We start from the raw sequence: 19,327 nt of genomic DNA, 5'->3' as shown, positions 1-19,327 counted from the left end.
TGGAAGCCAGGGACAAAGAGTGTTTTAAGGAGTCAGCATTAACTGGGTTCTAAGAGCACCAGGGAAAGTCACTGGATTGTATAAAAATGTTTTTGGAGGCCTTTATCAACAGTTCTCCATGTTTTTTGTTTATAAGTGTGGAGGAGGAGGGGAAGGAGCTTTTTAGGAGTAAAAAAACAAATTCAAGGGCCTGAGGATGAGACGAGGGCTGAGAAAATGGAGGTAGGTAGTGTGAATCACAGATTGGAAAATATTGCTGGTAAATGAATGGAGAAAAATGAAACAGTGACTGGGAAAAGGAGTAGCATGGCTTTTGTTGTTATTTTTAAAAATTGTGATAAAATGCATATGACATAAAATTTACCCTGAGTGACATTTTGTACATTCACAAGGTGGTGCAACCATCATCACTGTCTAGTTCCAGAACATTTCCATCACCCCAAAAAGAATCCTGTAACCATTAAGCAGTCAATTCCCATATCCTCCTCCCTGCCGCTCCTGACAACCACTGCTTCCCCCTCTATGGATTTGCCGTATTCTGGATATTTCATATAAATGGAATCATGCAACATATGAATTAGCATAATATCTTCAAGGTTGATTCATGTTATAGCTCTTTAGCACTACATGCCTTTCCATGGCTGAATACTATTCCATCATTTGGATAGACCACATTTTGCTTTGTCATCAGTTGACGGACATTCAGGTTGTTCCCGTCTTTTGATTATTCTGAGTAGGGAGCAGCTCGGTTTTATTTTGTTTGGTTTTGTTTTCAAAATAGTGAGAGCTGACTCTGTAGGTAAAGGGGAAGAAGCATGCAGCAGGGCTGGATGGCTTTTGTCCCCCAGGCAGTGTTTTCTGCATGCAGCCTGGCAGCTTGCAGTAGAGTCTGATCTGCCACAAGGGGGCAGAGTTATGTCTGGGGGACAGGTGGACTGGCAGATGATGGGCGTGGCTCATCATCCATAAATATTGGAAAATTGACGATAGCATTAAGTAACTGCAAATGCTGTAATGGCAGCTGGGGAAGTTGAATTCTAGGCACCATCAGTACCTCCAGCAGTGAGAACATTGCTTCTAAGGGAGGAACCCAAGAATGTGCCCTTAATTTGACATTTAAATCATATTTCCTTTAACGCTTTTTTTTTTTTAATTTTAAAGAGGAGGGACTATGCAGAAGGAAGGAAGTCGACATTATTATTTAGAGGTATTTGGTAAAAAGAGGAAAAGATACATGGTGTAGTATCCTCACTGGGGTGTCATGGTGTAGTATCCTCGCTGGGGTGTATTGCATTATTACTCACGTGCTGTTTATTAGTTCTGTTGAAGGTTATTCTTACTTGTGCCTGTTTTTAATACCTGAACAACTGGGAGAGAGGACTTATAATCCTGCAGTCATTTGGCTTGTATTCTTGGAGAGTATTTTTAAACTATAACATTCAGAGCCATCTCATGTCACTTTAACGCCCGAGCAGTACTTTCACTATTTACTTCTCCTGGACTACAGACCTCAGATTTTGCATCATATTTTCACGAACACAGAAAATACATGTTCTAGATTGTTTTTGATGTTTTCCTTATTTTTCGGGGTCAGTTATTACAATCTTTATTAAAATGAGTGATATTTTCAATCATGACTCAGGAGTCATCTGCTGCGGCACGAAAACTAAATTCCATAGCTTATTAAGCTGAACATCCTCAAGTCAGAACTGCTGTTTATGTTGAATAAATTGCACATTTAAATACTTTTGTTCCCCTGAGGCTAAGTTTGGATGAAATAATCTTGCTTCCAAGGGATTTTAATGGATGTATCATGCTTGGAATATATAATGAAGACTCAGTAATTCAGAGAGTGTCTAAATGGAACAGAAACTTGTATTTTTAAATTGAGAAATAGGCCTAAAACTGATCCAGGGGGTCAAAGTAGGACTATCCCAAGTTTTTATTAAACAGGAATAGAAAAGCCCACCCTTCTCCACAGTTTTACTTATATTAATATATGAGCGGTTCAATAAATACATAGGTGATCGAGATGGACCATTTCTACTTCCCTAGTGGAAATGGGGGGGAAGTGATCCCGGTTTGAGGAGTTTGTTTGTGCTCTCTGTGTAGAGCACTTAGAAAGTTAGCTACACATTGCTTATAAATTCGTCTTGTTCTTTGATGAAGGCATGACAGTCCTCCAACAGTGAAGGAATACACAGCTTGTAATAAATGAATTTCCTCAAGCTGGTTAGAATATGGGATCGATAATTTTATCAGTATCAGAAAGGTAGCTAAATTCAAGAGAAAGCTTTTCCTCCAAATACTGCCAACTGATTTCTGGAATAGAAAAAAAGCTTTTCTCTGGTAAGCAAGTGATTTTGAGAAACAGGGTGAGGCCAGTGAGAAGATGATGAGGCTGCTTGGACAGGGCTTTCAGCTCTGCTACTGTGTTAGTGACACTGCTGGTACCCACCACCTAGATTTTGCATGGCCTCTTGGCCTGGGATTCTCTTGATTTTAGTCTGCTCAGGCAGCCGTAACAGAATACCATAGATTGGGTGGCTTAAATACCAGGTTTTTATTTCTCACAGTTCTGCTAAGCAGTCCTGCTCACGCTCCCCTCACCACCCTGCTGTCTGATTGATTATGGCTCCTCATTTATGTTATAGAAGGAGAGAATCCAGACAAAATAGTAAGGTGTATCTGTTTAAAATATTTTCAGTCAAGAAGGTTATAACAGTATTCTCAAGATCCTTTACATTTTTCTTAATCAGCTGTTCATGGGAAACCAAACAGAAACCACATTAATAATGAATACATTATGACTCCCTCATTTGTTGTACTTTTCTTTTTATTGTGTAAGTACTGAGTATGGCCAGGTATGGCTAGGTTACAGTAAACAAGCATAAAATCTCAGTGTCATACAATGCACATTTATTTCTTGCTTATGTTTCTGTGGATCAACTGGGGTTCAGCTGGTTTAGGCTGGACTTGGCTTTAAGATTTGGGTTGCATCCAAGCTTACTCCACAGTCTTTCAGCCTCATTGGACCAGAGGCTACTTAAAGTGTGTTATTCTCATGGACAAAGGCAGGAGGGGCATAAGAGCACAAACCCAGTAACTCAGGTACATTTCACGCCTCCACCTGCTGATAACCAGGAGGCCTAAGCAAGTTACATGGCCAAGTCCAAAGCCAAGAAGGGAAAAATACCTTTGGCCACACAAGGCCATGGTGAGAGTATGGACGTATAACACTACTGTAAGAGAGTAAAGAAATGAGTCTTATAATTTAATTTGATATTAATTTTTTTACATTATTAGGTAGGAATTCTTTATTTCATAGAGTTGTGTGTTTTTATTTTGTATTTAGTGTCTTTCAAAGCTCTTGAGAATAGTTTTTGATGTGTAGATATATATATATATTTATGTACTTATAGGATATAAGCTTATAAGTCCAATCTCCCCATTTATTTTTAAAGATGGCTACTTTAAATACTTTTTTCTAACCCTCAGTGTTTTGTTGGTGTTGCTTGAATTTTTTTTACCATAATTATTTATATCCAGCATTCATTTCAAAGAATTTACTCAATACCTGATTATTTCTCCCTCTTTCAAAACCAGAACAGTTTTACCCACTAATAACATCAGATTATAAAATTGTTGGCAGATTTGACATTAAAATGGTATATGTGTGCGTGTTCACATATTCAGAGCTAAAGGGGTTTGTAAAACCTGCCGTTACATGACTGAACACATCGTGTACCTTTATATTTATAGAAGGGCCTCATTGTACACATTGAAAGGGGAACTTGGAAGAATCAGATATATTCTTTGGCAAAGTCTCACGCCTGTTTCTGCAGCCTAAATCAATGCTACTGAAACATAAGTTATTTATTTTTAGGTCATAAATTGAATTCCCATTGTTGCTAATACTCATGGTTTTCAACAAAAGTTAAGAGCGCCAACAGTTCCAGGCTCTGCGGGAAGATGGTTGAAAGGGAATGTGGAATGCACCAAAGGTTTTATTTTTATTTGGAAGAAACCAAATACCCCTGTTTTCTGTTCAGGAGTTCATTAGTCATCTATGTTTTCCCCAGATAAAATAGCTCTTATCTTGGGCCTGACTCTGAAATTCTTCCCTTGAATTTCTTGTGATATTTGTAATGGTATGAAACACTTTGGTTGTGAGTAGAGAAAGGAGGTGACACTTTCCACAGTCACCCCGTCGGTCTCTGACAAAGCTGCTGTTTTAGATTCCTGCTTAAACTTTGGGGCCACCTTCCCTGTAGGTGTCTTGAGCTGTAGACTTCCACTGTTTATTAAATACCTGCTCTGCAGAAGGCAGACCCTGCCGGACCTGTAGAACGGTCCCTCGCATTGTGTCAAGATTTTGTTGTATTTCCGTTGATGTCAGAACATGGGGAAAAGGTCTCTGATATCACAGAGGTGGTAGAAATAACAAGAGAGTTGTCCATGGTTGGGCTTTGAAGCTGTGGAATTCACCTTTGAAGTAACTCTAAAGAGATTCTGTTGCTATTTGCTCTACATAAAGAGAGAGTCTGTGCCACCAGAATAAAAATAGCTGTAAGTATTACATCATCATCATCAGTTTTCATTGGTTCATCAGGCCATGAAGGGAACAAGTCCATGGTGATATTTAGATAGATTTCTGTTTTGCTCATTGAAATGATGATTTTAAGACAAAGCAGGAAAAAAGGTAGGAGGGGGAGGGATGACTGAAGAAGGCCACCACATTTATTTTGTACACACTGATTAATATTTCAAAATTGGAATCTGGCACCAATTTTTATTTGTATTTAATCAGCACCCTATTTTATTCCTGTTTTCTAACCACCTGTTATAAGCATGTGTCTCCTATTTCTACTATCACAGCATCTTTGGGGCAACATGTTGCTTCTAATGACTTACTCTTTTCTAAAGTCAGACATTTGTCTCAATAATATAAAATTTTGGCCCAGTGCATTGGCTCATGCCTGTAATCCCAGCACTTTGGGAGGCCAAGGCAGGAGGATGGCTTGAGGCCAGGAGTCCCAGACCAGCCTGGGCAACATAGCAAGGCCAAGTTGCTACAAAAAATGAAAAATTAGCTGGGCATGGTGGTACACCGCCTGTGGTTCCAGCTGCTTGGGAGGCTGGGGTGGGAGGATCACTCAAGCCCAGGAATTTGAGGCTGCAGTGAGCTGTGTTTATGTCAGTGTACTCCAGCCTAGGCAACAGAGACAGACCCTGTGTAACAAAAAAAAAAAAAGATATAAAATTTCAAGATTTGTGCGGTGGAAAAACAGATAGACCAAAGGAAATTGTTTTCTTTTTCATGTTTGTTTCTTTCTTGGGATTTCAATCATTGTATCTCACCTCTTTGCTTTATATGACTGGTGCAGGCATAAAATCGGGATTCTCTCATGGAAAGGGAAAGGGTTTAGCTCACATCTGCACGGCATGCTGCCTCTTGTAACCCAGCACTGCCTCCCATCCAGCATGCCTTCTCCTTCCCTAGCTACCTGGAGTGACTGTGCTCAGTGCCCTGAAGGAGAAGCATCCTGGACACATGGAACGGTGGCTCTGAGGAGCTAATTTACCCTTCTTTCTGAGGAAGCTTCTGTGCTGACAACAGACAGAAATGCCCTCGGTCTAGCATAAACAAAGGAGGAATTATTATTTGGACTTGGGGCATCTTATGGAAGCTGAGAGAAAGAAATGCTAGGAACAGGAACCAAGACGTTCCCAGGAACAGAAGCAACTTAAAGCCTCCTAGGAATCAAAGGAAGCTGACAGGGAGCCTGGAGTCAAGTGAGGGGCACCCAGGGAAGGGGAGGATAGTGGATGCTGCTGCTGCTGCTGCTAAACTGTGAATTAACTGTCCTCTCTTAGTGCTTAGTATTTGCCAGGCACTGTGCTGAATGCTTTCTGCGTATTACCTAATTTATCCTGAAGACAATTCCATGAGGCTGGAATTAGCAGCCCCCTTACAAAGACAAGGACACCAAAGCTTCCTTAAGGGACTTGGCCAGACTGATGGGTTTCACTCCTGCCCCTCTCCCCCTCTAACACCAATGGGCTTCACCTCGGCATTCTACCCTATCCCATATCAAACAGTGCATATCTTTCCCCAGCTCATAGCTTCTTAAACAGTATTTAGGAAAATAAATGTATGGTTAGGAATTTCAAACAAGAATTTTAAAATGTTTTCATCACATTGCAAGAATGAGGAAGCAAGCAGAATTTGAGGATTGGAGCTGGAAGAGCTTGTAGGGGAACCCGAGCTGGAAGTAGCCCTGATTCACAGGACTCTCCACATACTGGAGAGGTGAGCTGTGCTTTTGCAATTGAAATGTGTTGCTTTGCCGTTGTTCAAAGCTTATTTTTAATTGATTTGAAGCCTGCTTTCCTCGCAAAATAAGGCTGTATTTTTAGTAAAATGTATTTTCATATGTTGTCACATAAGCTAATTGTTTTCTTGGCATACATTTTGTTCCTATTTGTAAAAGAGTAAAACCTTAGGAGATAATGTGGCCCTAGTGGAAGAAACTTTGGAGTCTGAACAAAGCAATTCAGCGTTCTAGGCCTCATTTTGCTTATTGGCTAAAACACAGTGAGTAGGCTTATTATAAAGCTGTGGTCATCAAGACAGTGCAGTAAATAGATCAGTGGAACAAAGTAGAGAGTCCAGAAATAGACACACGCATGCATGACAACTAATTTCCAACAAAGGTTCAAAGGCAGCTCATTGGTAAAAGGATGGATCACCTTTCCAACTAATAGTTCTAGGAAAATTAAATACCCGTATGCAAAAATATGAACTTTGATCCATCCCTTGTACCACATACAGAAATTAACTCAAAAGGGAACGTGGGCCTAAATGTAAACCTAAATCCATAAACTCCTAGAAGAAAACACAGCTGAAAGTCTTCATAACCCCAGGTTAGGGAAAGATTTCTTAGGTACAATATTATTGGGATGATCCACAAAAGAAAAATTTGATAGATTGGACTTGATAAAGATGACAAACCTTTGATGTTTAACTGACATAGCTAAGGGAATGAAAATTCAAGGCATAGATTGGGAGAAAATATTTGTGAATCATATATCTGATAAAATACGTTTTTCCAGAATGTATAAAGAACTGTTAAAACTTGGCAATAGGCTGGGCATGGTGGCTCATGCCTGTGATCCCGGCACTTTGGGAGGCTGAGGCAGGTGGATCACCTGTGGTCAGGAGTTCGAGACCAGCCTGGCCAACACGGCAAAACCCCGTCTCTACTAAAAGTACAAAAATTAGCTGGGTGTGGTGGTGGGCGCCTGTAATCCCAGCTACTCAGGAGGCTGAGGCAGAAGAATTGCTTTAACCCAGGAGGCGGAGGTTGCAGTGAGCCAAGATGGCGCCACTGCATGCCAGCCTGGGTGACAAGAGTGAGACTCCGTCTCCAAAAAAAAAAAAAAAAAAAAAAACAAAACTTGGCAATAAACAAACCCATAAAAAATCCAAGAGATTTAAACAGACACTTCAACAAAGAAAATAAACACATAAAAAGATGCTCAACGTCATTAGTCAGTAAAGTGGCGAATTATAACCACAATGAGATACCACTATGCCAATTTGAATGGATGAAATGGAAAAAAGACTGACCATACCAAGTGTTAGTGAGGATGTGGAGTGATTGGAACTCTTCTTATATATTGCTGGTGAGAATGAATATCAAATAGTATAACCATTTTCTCAAACAGTTTGGCAGTTTTTTTTTTTTTTTTTTTTGAGATGTTGTCTCTCCCTGTAGCCCCGGCTGGAGTGCAATGGCGCGATCTCGGCTCACTGCAACCTCCGCCTCCTGGGTTCAAGTGATTCTCCTGCCTCAGCCTCCCAAGTAGCTGGGATTACAGGCGTGCACCACCATACCCGGCTAATTTTTGTATTTTTACTAGAGATAGGGTTTCATCATGTTGGCTAGACTGGTTTCGAACTCCTGACCTTATGTGATCAGCCCGCCTCGGCCTCCCAAAGTGCTGGGATTACAGGCGTGAGTCACCTTGCCTGGCCCAGTTTAGCAGTTTTTTTAAAAAGATAAATATACAACTACCATGTGATTCAACAACTTCCTCTCTTAGATATTTAGCTAAGAGAAATGAAAACAGGTCCACATGTAAATGTTCACGGCAGCTTTATTTGTAATAGCCGAAACTATCTGTCAGCAGAGGTGAGTGCATAAATAAATTGTGGTATATCCATATGGTGGAATACTGCTCAACAATAAAAGTGAGTGAATTATTGATACAAATCAAATAACATGAAAGAATCTCAAGGTAATTATGCTGGATAAAAGAAGCCAGATAAAAAAGAGTACATCCTGTATAATTCCATTTGTATGAAATTCTAAAAGTGCAAACTAATCTACAGTGACAAAGCAGACCCGTTCTTGCCTTGGAAGGGAAGGAATGGTGCAGGGAAGCATTAAAAGGGGTACCAGAAAACTATGGGAGGTGATGGTGGTATTGATTATGTTGATTTTGGTGCTGGATTCATGGCTGTATACCTCTGTCAAAAGTTATCAAACGTTAAACCTTATGTGCAGTTTATTGTAGGTCAGTTATACATCAATAAAGCAGATCCAGCGATGAGCACTAATACATGAATGAAAGCACCATAGAGGTAGTGGCTGTTCTGTTAAGAAGTCAGTAGGAGTTTCATGGAACTGTCTGCAGCTAATTCCAGAGCTAGTTCTGACATCCTTTCACATTGCTGAGACATCCCCTTTGACTTTTGAGAGTAATGTATTACATTTATTTATTTAATTTTTCTTTGAAGATGCCTTATAGATTCCTAGTACACAGATGGACACGTGTAGACCTGGATTATGAGCTGTGTTTACTTAGGGAATGGCTCTGGGCTGCATTGTTTGTATGTCATAAAAACAGAGACCGCAGTAGGTGGTTGGTTGGAGGAAAACAGGTTCTGTTGACTATCGTTGGTTGGAGGAAAACAGGTCTATGACTGTCTTCCGTTTTTCAAAAGGCCTGTCACCTGCTACTGTTGTATACCGATGAGCAAATGACACACATACATGCTGTAACCTCCCCTCAGCTGAGAAGCCTTCAGGCAGAAGTCAGGTGAGGTATTGTTTTTGTTTGTTTTTCCTTAGAAAACTCTACCATTAAAGCTCCTGCTTTTACTAATCCGTGGTGACAGAGAGAGCAGTGGTGGCCTGTGGCCGCAGAGGGGCCTGAGATGAGGAGGGCGAGTGGGTGTATTTACAGTGGCTGTTGGAAATGTTCTGCATCTTAGTTGTGGTGATTTTAAGAGTGTGAACATCTTTCAAAACTCACCAACTTTCCTGCTTTAAATGTAGACAGTTTATTCTTTATCACATCTACCAAAATAAAGTTATTTTTCAGACTCCATGCCTTTCTGCCCTCAGCCTTAGAACATAGTGGCCCCTGAACACAGCTATTAATAAAATAATCACATTATTGCCTCCTGTGTAATTTCTGTTAGGAAACAAGACTAAAACCTCTTGTTTAGTTGTTTCAACCATAGATGTAGAGATTAGTTTTTATTTTTAAACCTGGATGTTATTTCTTTCTATCTGACCTTCCTTCCTTCCTTCCTTCCTTCCTTCCTTCCTTCCTTCCCTTCCTTCCTTCCTTCCTTCCTTCCTTTCCTTCCTTCCTTCCTTCCTTCCCTTCCTTCCTTCCTTCCTTCCTTCCTTTCCTTCCTTTCCTTCCTTCCTTCCCTTCCTTCCTTCCTTCCCTTCCTTCCTTCCTTCCTTCCCTTCCTTCCTTCCCTTCCCTTCCCTTCCCTTCCCTTCCCTTCCCTTCCTTCCTTCCTTCCTTCCTTCCTTCCTTCCTTCCTTCCTTCCTTCCTTCCCTTCCTTCCTTCCTTCCTTCCCTTCCTTCCTTCCCTTCCCTTCCCTTCCCTTCCCTTCCCTTCCCTTCCTTCCTTCCTTCCTTCCTTCCCTTCCTTCCTTCCCTTCCCTTCCCTTCCCTTCCCTTCCTTCCTTCCTTCCTTCCCTTCCTTCCTTCCCTTCCCTTCCCTTCCCTTCCCTTCCCTTCCCTTCCTTCCTTCCTTCCTTCCTTTCCTTCCTTCCTTCCCTTCCTTCCTTCCTTCCCTTCCTTCCTTCCTTCCTTCCCTTCCTTCCTTCCCTTCCCTTCCCTTCCCTTCCCTTCCCTTCCTTCCTTCCTTCCTTCCCTTCCTTCCTTCCCTTCCCTTCCCTTCCCTTCCCTTCCCTTCCCTTCCTTCCTTCCTTCCTTCCTTCCTTCCTTCCTTCCTTCCTTTCCTTCCTTCCTTCCCTTCCTTCCTTCCTTCCCTTCCTTCCTTCCTTCCTTCCCTTCCTTCCTTCCTTCCTTCCTCCCTCCCTTCCCTTCCCTTCCCTTCCCTTCCCTTCCCTTCCCTTCCCTTCCCTTCCCTTCCTTCCTTCCTTCCTTCCTTCCTTCCTTCCTTCCTTCCCTTCCTTCCTTCCTTCCTTCCTTCCTTCCTTCCCTTCCTTCCTTCCTTCCTTCCCTTCCTCTCTTCTCTTCTCTTTTCTTTTCTTTTCTTCTTACTTTCTGATGGAGTCTCACTTTGTTGCCCAGGCTAGAGTTCAGTGGCATGATCTTGGCTCACTGCAACCTTTGCCTCCTGGGTTCAAGGGATTCTCCTGCCTCAGCCTCCTGAGTAGCTGGGGTTACAGGTGCCTGCCACCACGCCCAGCTAATTTTTGTATTTTTAGTAGAGACAGGGTTTCACCATATTGGCCAGGCTGGTCTCGAACTCCTGACCTTGAGATCCGCCGCCTCTGCCTCCCAAAGTGCTGAGATTACAGGCGTGAGCCACCATACCCATCTTCTATCTGTATTTCTAAGAGCAAAGTCAAATGTGAAATCGAGGCAGTTCGTTTTAGTGAATTGTCTTAGTCCATTTGGGCTGCAGTAACAAAATACCTTAGACTGGGTAATTTACAAACAATGGAAATTTATTGCTCACTGTTCTGGAGGCTGGGAAATCCAAGATCAAGGCACTGACAGTCAGTTGCGAGTTCCGCCCTCATGATTGAATCATTTCCCCAAAGACCCTGTCTTTTGGTCCTATCACACTGGATATTCAGTTCTAACATATGAATTTTGGAGGGACACAAACATTCAGACCATAGTACAAATTAAATATAACAGAAAGTGTGATTATTTGTTGTGTCTTCTGAAATGAGTAAGGTCTGGGGCAGTGCAGCGACCAAGGTGGGATTCCTTCTGGAATCTCAAGCATAGTGATGGTGCTGGTGCGTAATAAGTACTTGTTTACCTGTCAGTTGACTGAATCCATGCTTTTCCCCCGTCTACTTGGCCTGAATAACCCATTAGACAATTCTACTCCCCAGTCCCCATGGTTAACATAGACATAGTGGAAAAGATGCATGGGAGAAATTAGCCAGCCACTGAACATGTCTTCATGATATGTCTCGCATCTTCTCTTCTTGTTGCCTTCAGTGCCCAGGTCCGTGGGAGGCCTGTGGCTGGCGTGAGGAAGACCTGTTGTTTCCTGTTTGGTTCTTCTGGGGATGGGTGAGCTAATGCATGTGGAGTGCCCAGCACCCGTGTTAGGATGGAATAGACACAGTGTTCTCTTGCTCCTTCCTGTCCCTTTTATATAATCATCTGTTCATTCCCAATTACTCATTACCAAGTCTGCATCTTTCCCAGATTTGATTTTCTTACAGTGGTGAAGTGAATCATTCACTGGTATGTGTGTGAATTTCCAGAATCAGAGAGTTTGAGAGTCTCAGTTTTTAAGAACCTTTCTGTAATAACTGAATTCATGGTGGAAAGGAATCCGTTACTTAGCCCTGCCCTGTATTTGCCGAAGGTGGGTATTCCTGTGTGACATTAGCCCACTCATTGCTTTATCAGTTATTGACTTGATCAATGATTCTTCTCAATAAACAAGGCTAATAAGGATAATTGATTTGCTGTTAGGCAATTTACAAGTCCTTCAACTGCATCAATAGGATAGAGATCATTGCCATAGGAAATACAAACTGCTGTATAAAAGCCTGTTTTATTGGTAGTTTTTAGCGGGGGGATCCAGGCTTGGATTAAGAAATTCACTTTGGATTCCTAGATCTCCATCAAAAAGGGTTCCAAAAGTACTGCTTTTGATAAATCTACTCACTGAGTGTCTATATTCCTATCAGTAGCCAAACCCTTTGTCCTAACCAGAAAGCACTCAAGAATATAAATAAAATCATAGTAAGCTTTATATTTTAGATTATTTTAACATGCGCATCCTTCAGGAGGAATTCTTATCTGTTCACTTAAAAATGTCATTTCCATTTTCTACACCAAGGCAATATTTAAAAAGAAAAGTTATTTTAAAACATGTCATTCAATTCAGTTATATTTGATAAGTGCAGAATTAAGTCCCAGCATTATTTGACATCTAAACATCTGGTGAATAAACTACTCATTAATTTTTGACAGTTTCTCAAAACACGTTCAAGGCAAGTCGAGGAAGTGATGACAGCGTCTCCTGACAGAGGCGTGAGTTCTGCCCTTAGCAATAGTGAAGTCACATCAGGGCCCCGGTACTGGGACAGTTGGCTTTCCTGGTGGTTGATTGGAAAGGACTGGGAGGCTCAGTTGCAGGAGCAAGCATGGGACAGCTTGTGCAGGGAGCTGGGTGGGAGGAGAGTGCCGAGCAGGAGGAGATGAGGCTGGGCAAGTTGGGATCAGCGGCTGTATTTTGACCTTTCCTTGTCTCCTGGCTCGCTCCGACTGACCGGGCCCGGGATTACGAAACATGTTCTGGAAATTATTTCCAGAGGGCACACGTCCCTCTGGTGACAGCTTATTTCTGGATTCCCGGTGCAAATGCCTGGACTCTGATGACATTCAGGGGTGTGTTTCATGGCCCATCATCTGATTAGTCACTGAATTCTAAGGACTTTCCCTGCTGGCTTCGGGTCAGAGCACATGAGTGGAGAAGCAAAATAACTTGTTTATTTCCTCCAGGCTCATCTGAACAGGCCATAAAGGCAGGCCCTTCTTCCTCCCTCGGGTGGCCCCCTTTATGGATGTACCTCCCCATTTGGAAATGGAACACTCTGGCCCTTCACAGGGAAATGGTCTCTAAGGCAGAGCTCTTAGAGGTGCCTTATACTGATGTCTGGGCTTTATGCCTGGAGAGATGACTTCAGTCACCTGAAAAATCTTGGAATGCAGAGTGAGTCTAACAGATTCCGACAGCCTAGCCTCAGTTTTATTTTGAATAAGAATATGTTTATCCCAGCACTCTGGGAGGCCCAGGTGGGCAGATCATGAGGTCAGGAGATCGAGACCATCCTGGCTAACACGGTGAAACCCCGTTTCTACTAAAAATACAAAACATTAGCCGGGCATTGTGGCAGGCGCCTGTAGTCCCAGCCACTCGGGAGGCTGAGGTAGGAGAATGGCGTGAACCCAGGAGGCAGAGCTTGCAGTGAGCCGAGATCGTGCCACTGCACTCCAGCCTGGGTGACAGAGCGAGACTCCGTCTCAATTAAAAAAAAAAAAAAGAATGAAAGAATGCATTTGTTCTTCTTGATGCTAAGGTTATGTCTGTGACCCCACTGGAAAGGTACATGGTGTCTCAGTAGGTCTGTGGTTGCACTGAGAGGCAGGGACGTCGTGGTTAAGGCAGACTTGAGTTCCGATCTCTGTGCCTTCCTGCACTCATCTTTAAAATGGGTGTAGTAATAGAAGTATCGTGCAGAGCTTTGGGGAGGATTAAATGAGATCATGAATGTGTAGCATTTAATGCAGTCTCTGACACGTGGGCTGCATTCCGTTCACTTTAGCGATCATCATTATTATCTGTTATCTTCATTTTGTTTGAGAAGTCAAAGATCCCCCAATTTGAAGCTACTTCCACACTAAGAACAAGACTCCAAGGGGAGCCAGGAGCAAGGACTAATCCTGCAGCTGCCTAGAGCAGTCACATCACGGGCGCCTTTTGTCCAAAGCCATCTCTTCATTTTTCCCCCTGATGTCGACCGGCTTGGTCTTCAGAGTCGGAGCAGGCGCCATCTGCTCCCCGATTTAGCTGTGGCAGGTGGGGTCCGGTGGGGAGTTAGATTTCGGAGTCTCTTCCAAGACTGAGGGCTGCACTGCAGCTCTGGAAGTCTTGGTCTGATTGGGAACCCTGCTTGACTTCAGTGTTTGACCTTGCAGACATCATTTCTCTTCTGCAGGCCACAGTAAAATGAAGGGACTGAACTAAGCTGATCCTAAGTTCCTTCCGCCTCTAAAACTGTGATACTGTGACTATACTGGAGAGCTGAGAATTCCTGTATCAAGTGGGCTTTCTTTGCCTGATATTCGCTCCCAAAGCCATGGACCCTGCATGCAGGGTGAGACTGGTCCCAGGCAGGGATGCCACTGTTCGCCTGTGGGTGAAGGGCACTGCGTCTGAGAATGGTGCTGTGCTGCGTGCTGCATGCTGCATGGTGCTGACCCTCTTTCTCCTGCCACCCCAACATCCATACCTCACTTCATCCTTTCCTTTGTTTTGGGTGGGGACAGAGTCTTGCTCTGTCCCCAGGCTGGAGTGCAGTGGTACGAACTTGGCTTACTGCAACTTCTGCCTCCTGGGTTCAAGCGATTCTTGTGCCTCAGTCTCCCAAGTAGCTGGGATTACAGGGGCGCACCATCACACCCAGCTAATTTTTGTATTTTTAGTAGAGACAGAGCTTCGCCATGTTGGCCAGACCGGCATCCTTTCCTTTAAAGAACTTAATACCTTTGTTGGAATTGTGGCCAAATCCACACACCACACACACACTCCCAGTGCCCTGGCTTTTAGCTGCTGCAGGTGTTTGCAGCTGGTAGCTGTGCTGAGCCTCCGCGGCATTTCCAGGCAGTGGAGAGGAGTTGTTCTCAGGGTCGGCTCTGAGCCTCACGCCTGCAGTTTCAACCCAGTTCTCTTTCTAAACAGGTACCTGGCCTGGGGCAAGTTACCCTCAAAGCCTCATTTCTCCACTTTTAATACATGAAAAATTCAATTTAGTTGGGAGGTCGCAGTGTGGATTAAACATACAGAAACCTATTATGTGCTTGGTGCAGGGCCTGGCCCTTGGTCAGGGCTCCAAGAACAGAGCAGCTCTTTGATCGCATAGCTGATGTACACAGACCTTCGTCTTGGTCAGGGAGGAGGCAGGCAGGGTGGGATTGGCATGGACTGGTCAGGGGAAGAGTAGAGAAGGGAAGTCAGCTGACACTGGACCTTTTGTGTGAACTTTCTGACGATGGGAGCTCTTGACATCTGGGACTATGTTGACATGAGGCATGGTGAAGGGCCACTCTTGGCCTTGGAGTATGTCTTCCCCACTCAGAGAGCTCATCTCTGGCAGCTCGCAAGCAAATTCATGTTGGAAAAACATCCTTTTAATCTGCCAGAATGCTCCTGCAAGACAGGAGTCTGAGATCTCAGGCATCCGTTGACTTTGGCGCCATTGACACCTTGCACTGATTTTCAGTCTTTTGGCAAAAAATGTTCCCACTCCATGATAATTTGTGATTTTTCCATTTGAAACAATCTGACACATCTGTGGAGTTAGTATTTCCTGTTGGATGGGATGAGGGAATAAATGTCATCATGTTGAGAAAATGAAATGGGAGATGCATGTTTGTCCTGTGTCCTGGTGTCTCTTGGTGGCTCCTTGGGCGAGGAGTTAGAGTGTGTTGACGTGTTGGCATGTCAGGGTCCAGGGGTGAACCAGGCTGGCGATTCCTGCTTGGTGAGGTGATCTGCTTTTGCTGACTAATGGTCCTGTCACTCTCCTTGCTGCTGTGACTGATCAGATTCCTCATATTCACAGACGTAAAGTTTGGGTTTTTATCAACACTGTCCAGCTTCAGAGCATTTTTGTGAGAGCTTCTCTCTGGGAATGAATCAGTGTGGGATTCCTGCTTTCAAGGCCACCTCTAGGAAGAGGCAGCGTTCTTTCTTTGTAAAAGCTGGCCTGGAAATTCTGGTCAGTCCTAGCATTTGGATGGTTCATGCCAAGCCAGAGAAGTGAAGTAGGTGGGAGTTTATCTCTTCCTTCTTGGGGTGGGATAGAGGTGTTTTCCCAAGGAGATAAAAGGACTGGTCAGACTCTTGCTTTCCCTGTTACTGTGTGAGATTAGATCAGGCAGGTGCATGTCAGCCCAAGGCAGCGTGCACACAGTAGCTCCAGCTCCCACTTTGTGAAGGTAGTGTGCATGCAGGAACCCCAGCTCCCACTTCGTGAAGGCAGCGTGCACACAGGAACCCCAGCTCCCACTTTGTGAAGGCAGCATGCACGCAGGAACCCCAGCTCCCACTTTGTGAAGGCAGTATGCACACAGTAGCTCCAGCTCCCACTTTGTGAAGGCAGCATGCATGCAGGAACCCCAGCTCCCACTTTGCAAAGGCAGCATGCATGCAGGAACTCCAGCTCCTACTTTGTGAAGGGAGCGTGCATGCAGTACTCCAGCTCCTACTTTGCGAAGGCCCCATGCACGCAGGAGCTCCAGCTCCCACTTTGTGGAGGCAGCGTGCATGCAGGAACCCCAGCTCCCACTCTGCAAAGGCAGCACGCACGGAGGAATTCCAGCTCCCACTTTGTGAAGGGAGCGTGCATGCAGTACTCCAGCTCCTACTTTGCGAAGGCCCCATGCACGCAGGAGCTCCAGCTCCCACTTTGTGAAGGCAGCGTGCACACAGGAGCTCCAGCTCCCACTTTGTGAAGGCAGCGTGCACACAGGAGCTCCAGCTCCCACTTTGCGAAGGCAGCATGCATCCAGGAACTCCAACTCCCACTTCATGAAGGGCTCTCTTCACATGCGGTATCCTGGAAATCAATGAGCGTACTCAGAGCTTGCAAGGATTGACCCCAACTGAACAGCCTGGGAGCGAGCGGATGGAAAATCTGTACGTTTATAAAATATACAGTATAAAATATAAATATCTTTGAGAGAGAGAAGAAAAAAAAGTGACATAAGCATTCTGGTTTGAAATCTAATTTATTAGAATTCCAGCTTCTCATAGCAGCTTCTCATTGCTCTTAGCAAAATGTGTCTTTAAGTATGGATTTGTGTCTTCACTTGTTTAATGTCCAGCTTCTCTACCACTCTGGAAGCTCCATGAGGCAGACAGCATGTTTCTCTTATCTATCCCTGGACCTCCAGGGCCTACCTCTGTGCCTGGCACTTAATAAATGCTCAATAAAAATGCCTGATGAATGAATGAGTGATTTAGTTTCTATTAAAGAGATCATTATTTACAGAAGAAGAAAAATGGCAGCAGAGACCTTTCCTTTCAGAAGTTTGGCAGGGATATACTGTCAAGGAAGCAATCCCAGGTACTAAGTATAATTCTGAGGGGGCTTCTCTTCTTAGCAGATTAATAAAATAAAGGTGATGAGTCTCCCGTGGAAAGTGGCTAGTGAAAACTCAGAAAAGGAACATGGCAGCTGGCTGGGATTGAAGTGTGAATGTTGATATGAGTACAGAAATATCTGGGCTACCCCTTCTGATTCATTCACACATTATCACATGATTGCCTTGGCCTTGATAATGTCAGCTGAAATAAGCATGGTAATCTCTCCTCTCTACCCACTCTATATGTCCCTGCTCCCCAGCAAGGCTGGATGAGTGTGGAGCCCTCTGCACTTCAGGATGATAACCTTGGGAGCACCCTGTCTGGCTGGTACACACTGCTCCAGGCAGTGGGATGGGTACCTTGCATCTCAGTTCTTAGAGTACATGTTGACAATACAGTTCAAACAGTCAAAGCCTTAGCTACTCTGAACATACACTGATGCTAGGTTGGTTCGTTGTTTGTTTTTTAGTGACAGGGTCTCACTCTATCACCCAGGCTGGAGTGTAGTGGCGTGATGATAGCTCCCAACTTGGCCTCCCAAAATGCTGGGATTACAGGTGTGAGCCACCATGCCCGGCCAAGTTTTTTTGCTTGGTGAAATGTTCATTATTGTAAATTGTGGATGTAGGGAAAATGTGTTTTTTTTTTTGGTTTCTCAGACCTCTTGAGGGACTTTCTAATGAAGGAGAATTTTCCGACTTATAAGTCTGTGCCTTTCCAAAGTAGAAGCTGAGCTCCCTGGAAGCTGGGGTGTAGGCTCCTGACCTCACACTCCACCAACCACATGCATTCTCACCAGACTTTGCATTAGAAGCTGGCGATGATAGAAGCAGGCTTAAAGTGATCTATTCTGGCGGGGATGGTGGTCGATACATCCACTTTCCAAAACAGCAGTGGTGAAGGCTCTAGGCTGCCCAGCCATCTGGGGCTGCACCAGGTACTTCTACTGGTCTTTCTGGTAGATATGTTCTGTGATGTGATTTGAGTAACATTTATGACCCATTTGTGTTCTGGAGACAATGTGGGCTATGCTTTTGTGAATTCCTTTTCTGCTTGAACCAGCCAGAGTCAGTCTTATTTGCCACCAGGAACCCTTGTGGGTACTGTGGGTCACTCAAGCTCTAGAACCCATGGGGGTGTGAATTCTCACCATAATCACCTTGGGGCTCCCTTTGGGACCTCTGTTGGTTACCACAGAAAGTTCTTGTTCATTCCTGAGCATCACTTGATAAAGGGTTAGGCCAGGAGACTACTAGGTTGGTCTGCCTTTGGACATATTTCCTTCCCACTTAAAATATGGCATTTCTCCTGGGAGATGGAGAAGGATGGGGGTGGTCATTAGGCTCTTGGTCTAAGCAGTTAGGAGAATTTTAAATCATTAAGAGTTTTAAGTTCATGTTATCAGCCGGGCGTGGTGGCTCACACCTGTAATCCCAGCACTTTGGGAGGCCGAGGCGGGTGGATCACGAGGTCAGGAGATCGAGACCATCCTGGCTAACACAGTGAAACCCTGTCTCTACTAAAATACAAAAAATTAGCTGGGTGTGGTGGCGGGTGCCTGTAGTTCCAGCTACTCAGGAGGCTGAGGCAGGAGAATGGCGTGAACCCGGGAGGCGGAGCTTGCAGTGAGCCGAGGTAGCGCCACTGCACTCCAGCCTGGGCGAGAGAGAGACTCCGTCTCAAAAAAAAAAAAAAAAGTTCATATTATCAACTGCTAAAGTATGCATTTTAGTCCTTTGCAAATTCCATTCAACTCTAAAACCTAGAACCCAAGTAGAGCATTTACCTAGGGTTTTCTTCAGATCTTTCTGAAGTGTCACATGTAATGAATTCAGGTAGCATATTATATAAATTCATGTTTGCATCTGTGTTGGGATTTGCAATTTATTTGTGGGTTGAAATAATTCTAAATTATCTGTCTTCAAAGTTGTTGTTATTTTTTTACATTTCACCATAGTCTTTTACATGAGCTATGTTACA

General features: G+C 43.9%; 1 protein-coding gene across 2 annotated transcripts in view; it reads left to right on the top strand.

Annotated features, from left to right (window-relative positions):
• RETREG1 (reticulophagy regulator 1) overlaps positions 1 to 19,327 on the top strand; it is a 147,523-nt gene that overhangs the window by 65,988 nt on the left and 62,208 nt on the right. Inside the window, exon 1 of one of the 2 annotated variants that reach the window (XM_016952977.3) lies at positions 9,035 to 9,108. The exons of the other annotated variant lie outside the window; for it this stretch is intronic. Coding sequence (XP_016808466.1) covers positions 9,050 to 9,108 — 59 coding nt within the window. The 5' untranslated portion in view covers positions 9,035 to 9,049. Of the gene's footprint in view, positions 1 to 9,034; positions 9,109 to 19,327 lie in introns of those variants that run through there. 2 annotated transcript variants of the gene reach the window in all.

This window comes from Pan troglodytes, chromosome 4 (assembly GCF_028858775.2).
Source record: "Pan troglodytes isolate AG18354 chromosome 4, NHGRI_mPanTro3-v2.0_pri, whole genome shotgun sequence".
NCBI classification, from domain to species: Eukaryota; Metazoa; Chordata; class Mammalia; order Primates; family Hominidae; genus Pan; species Pan troglodytes.
This window is presented reverse-complemented; position numbering and strand designations above follow the sequence as displayed.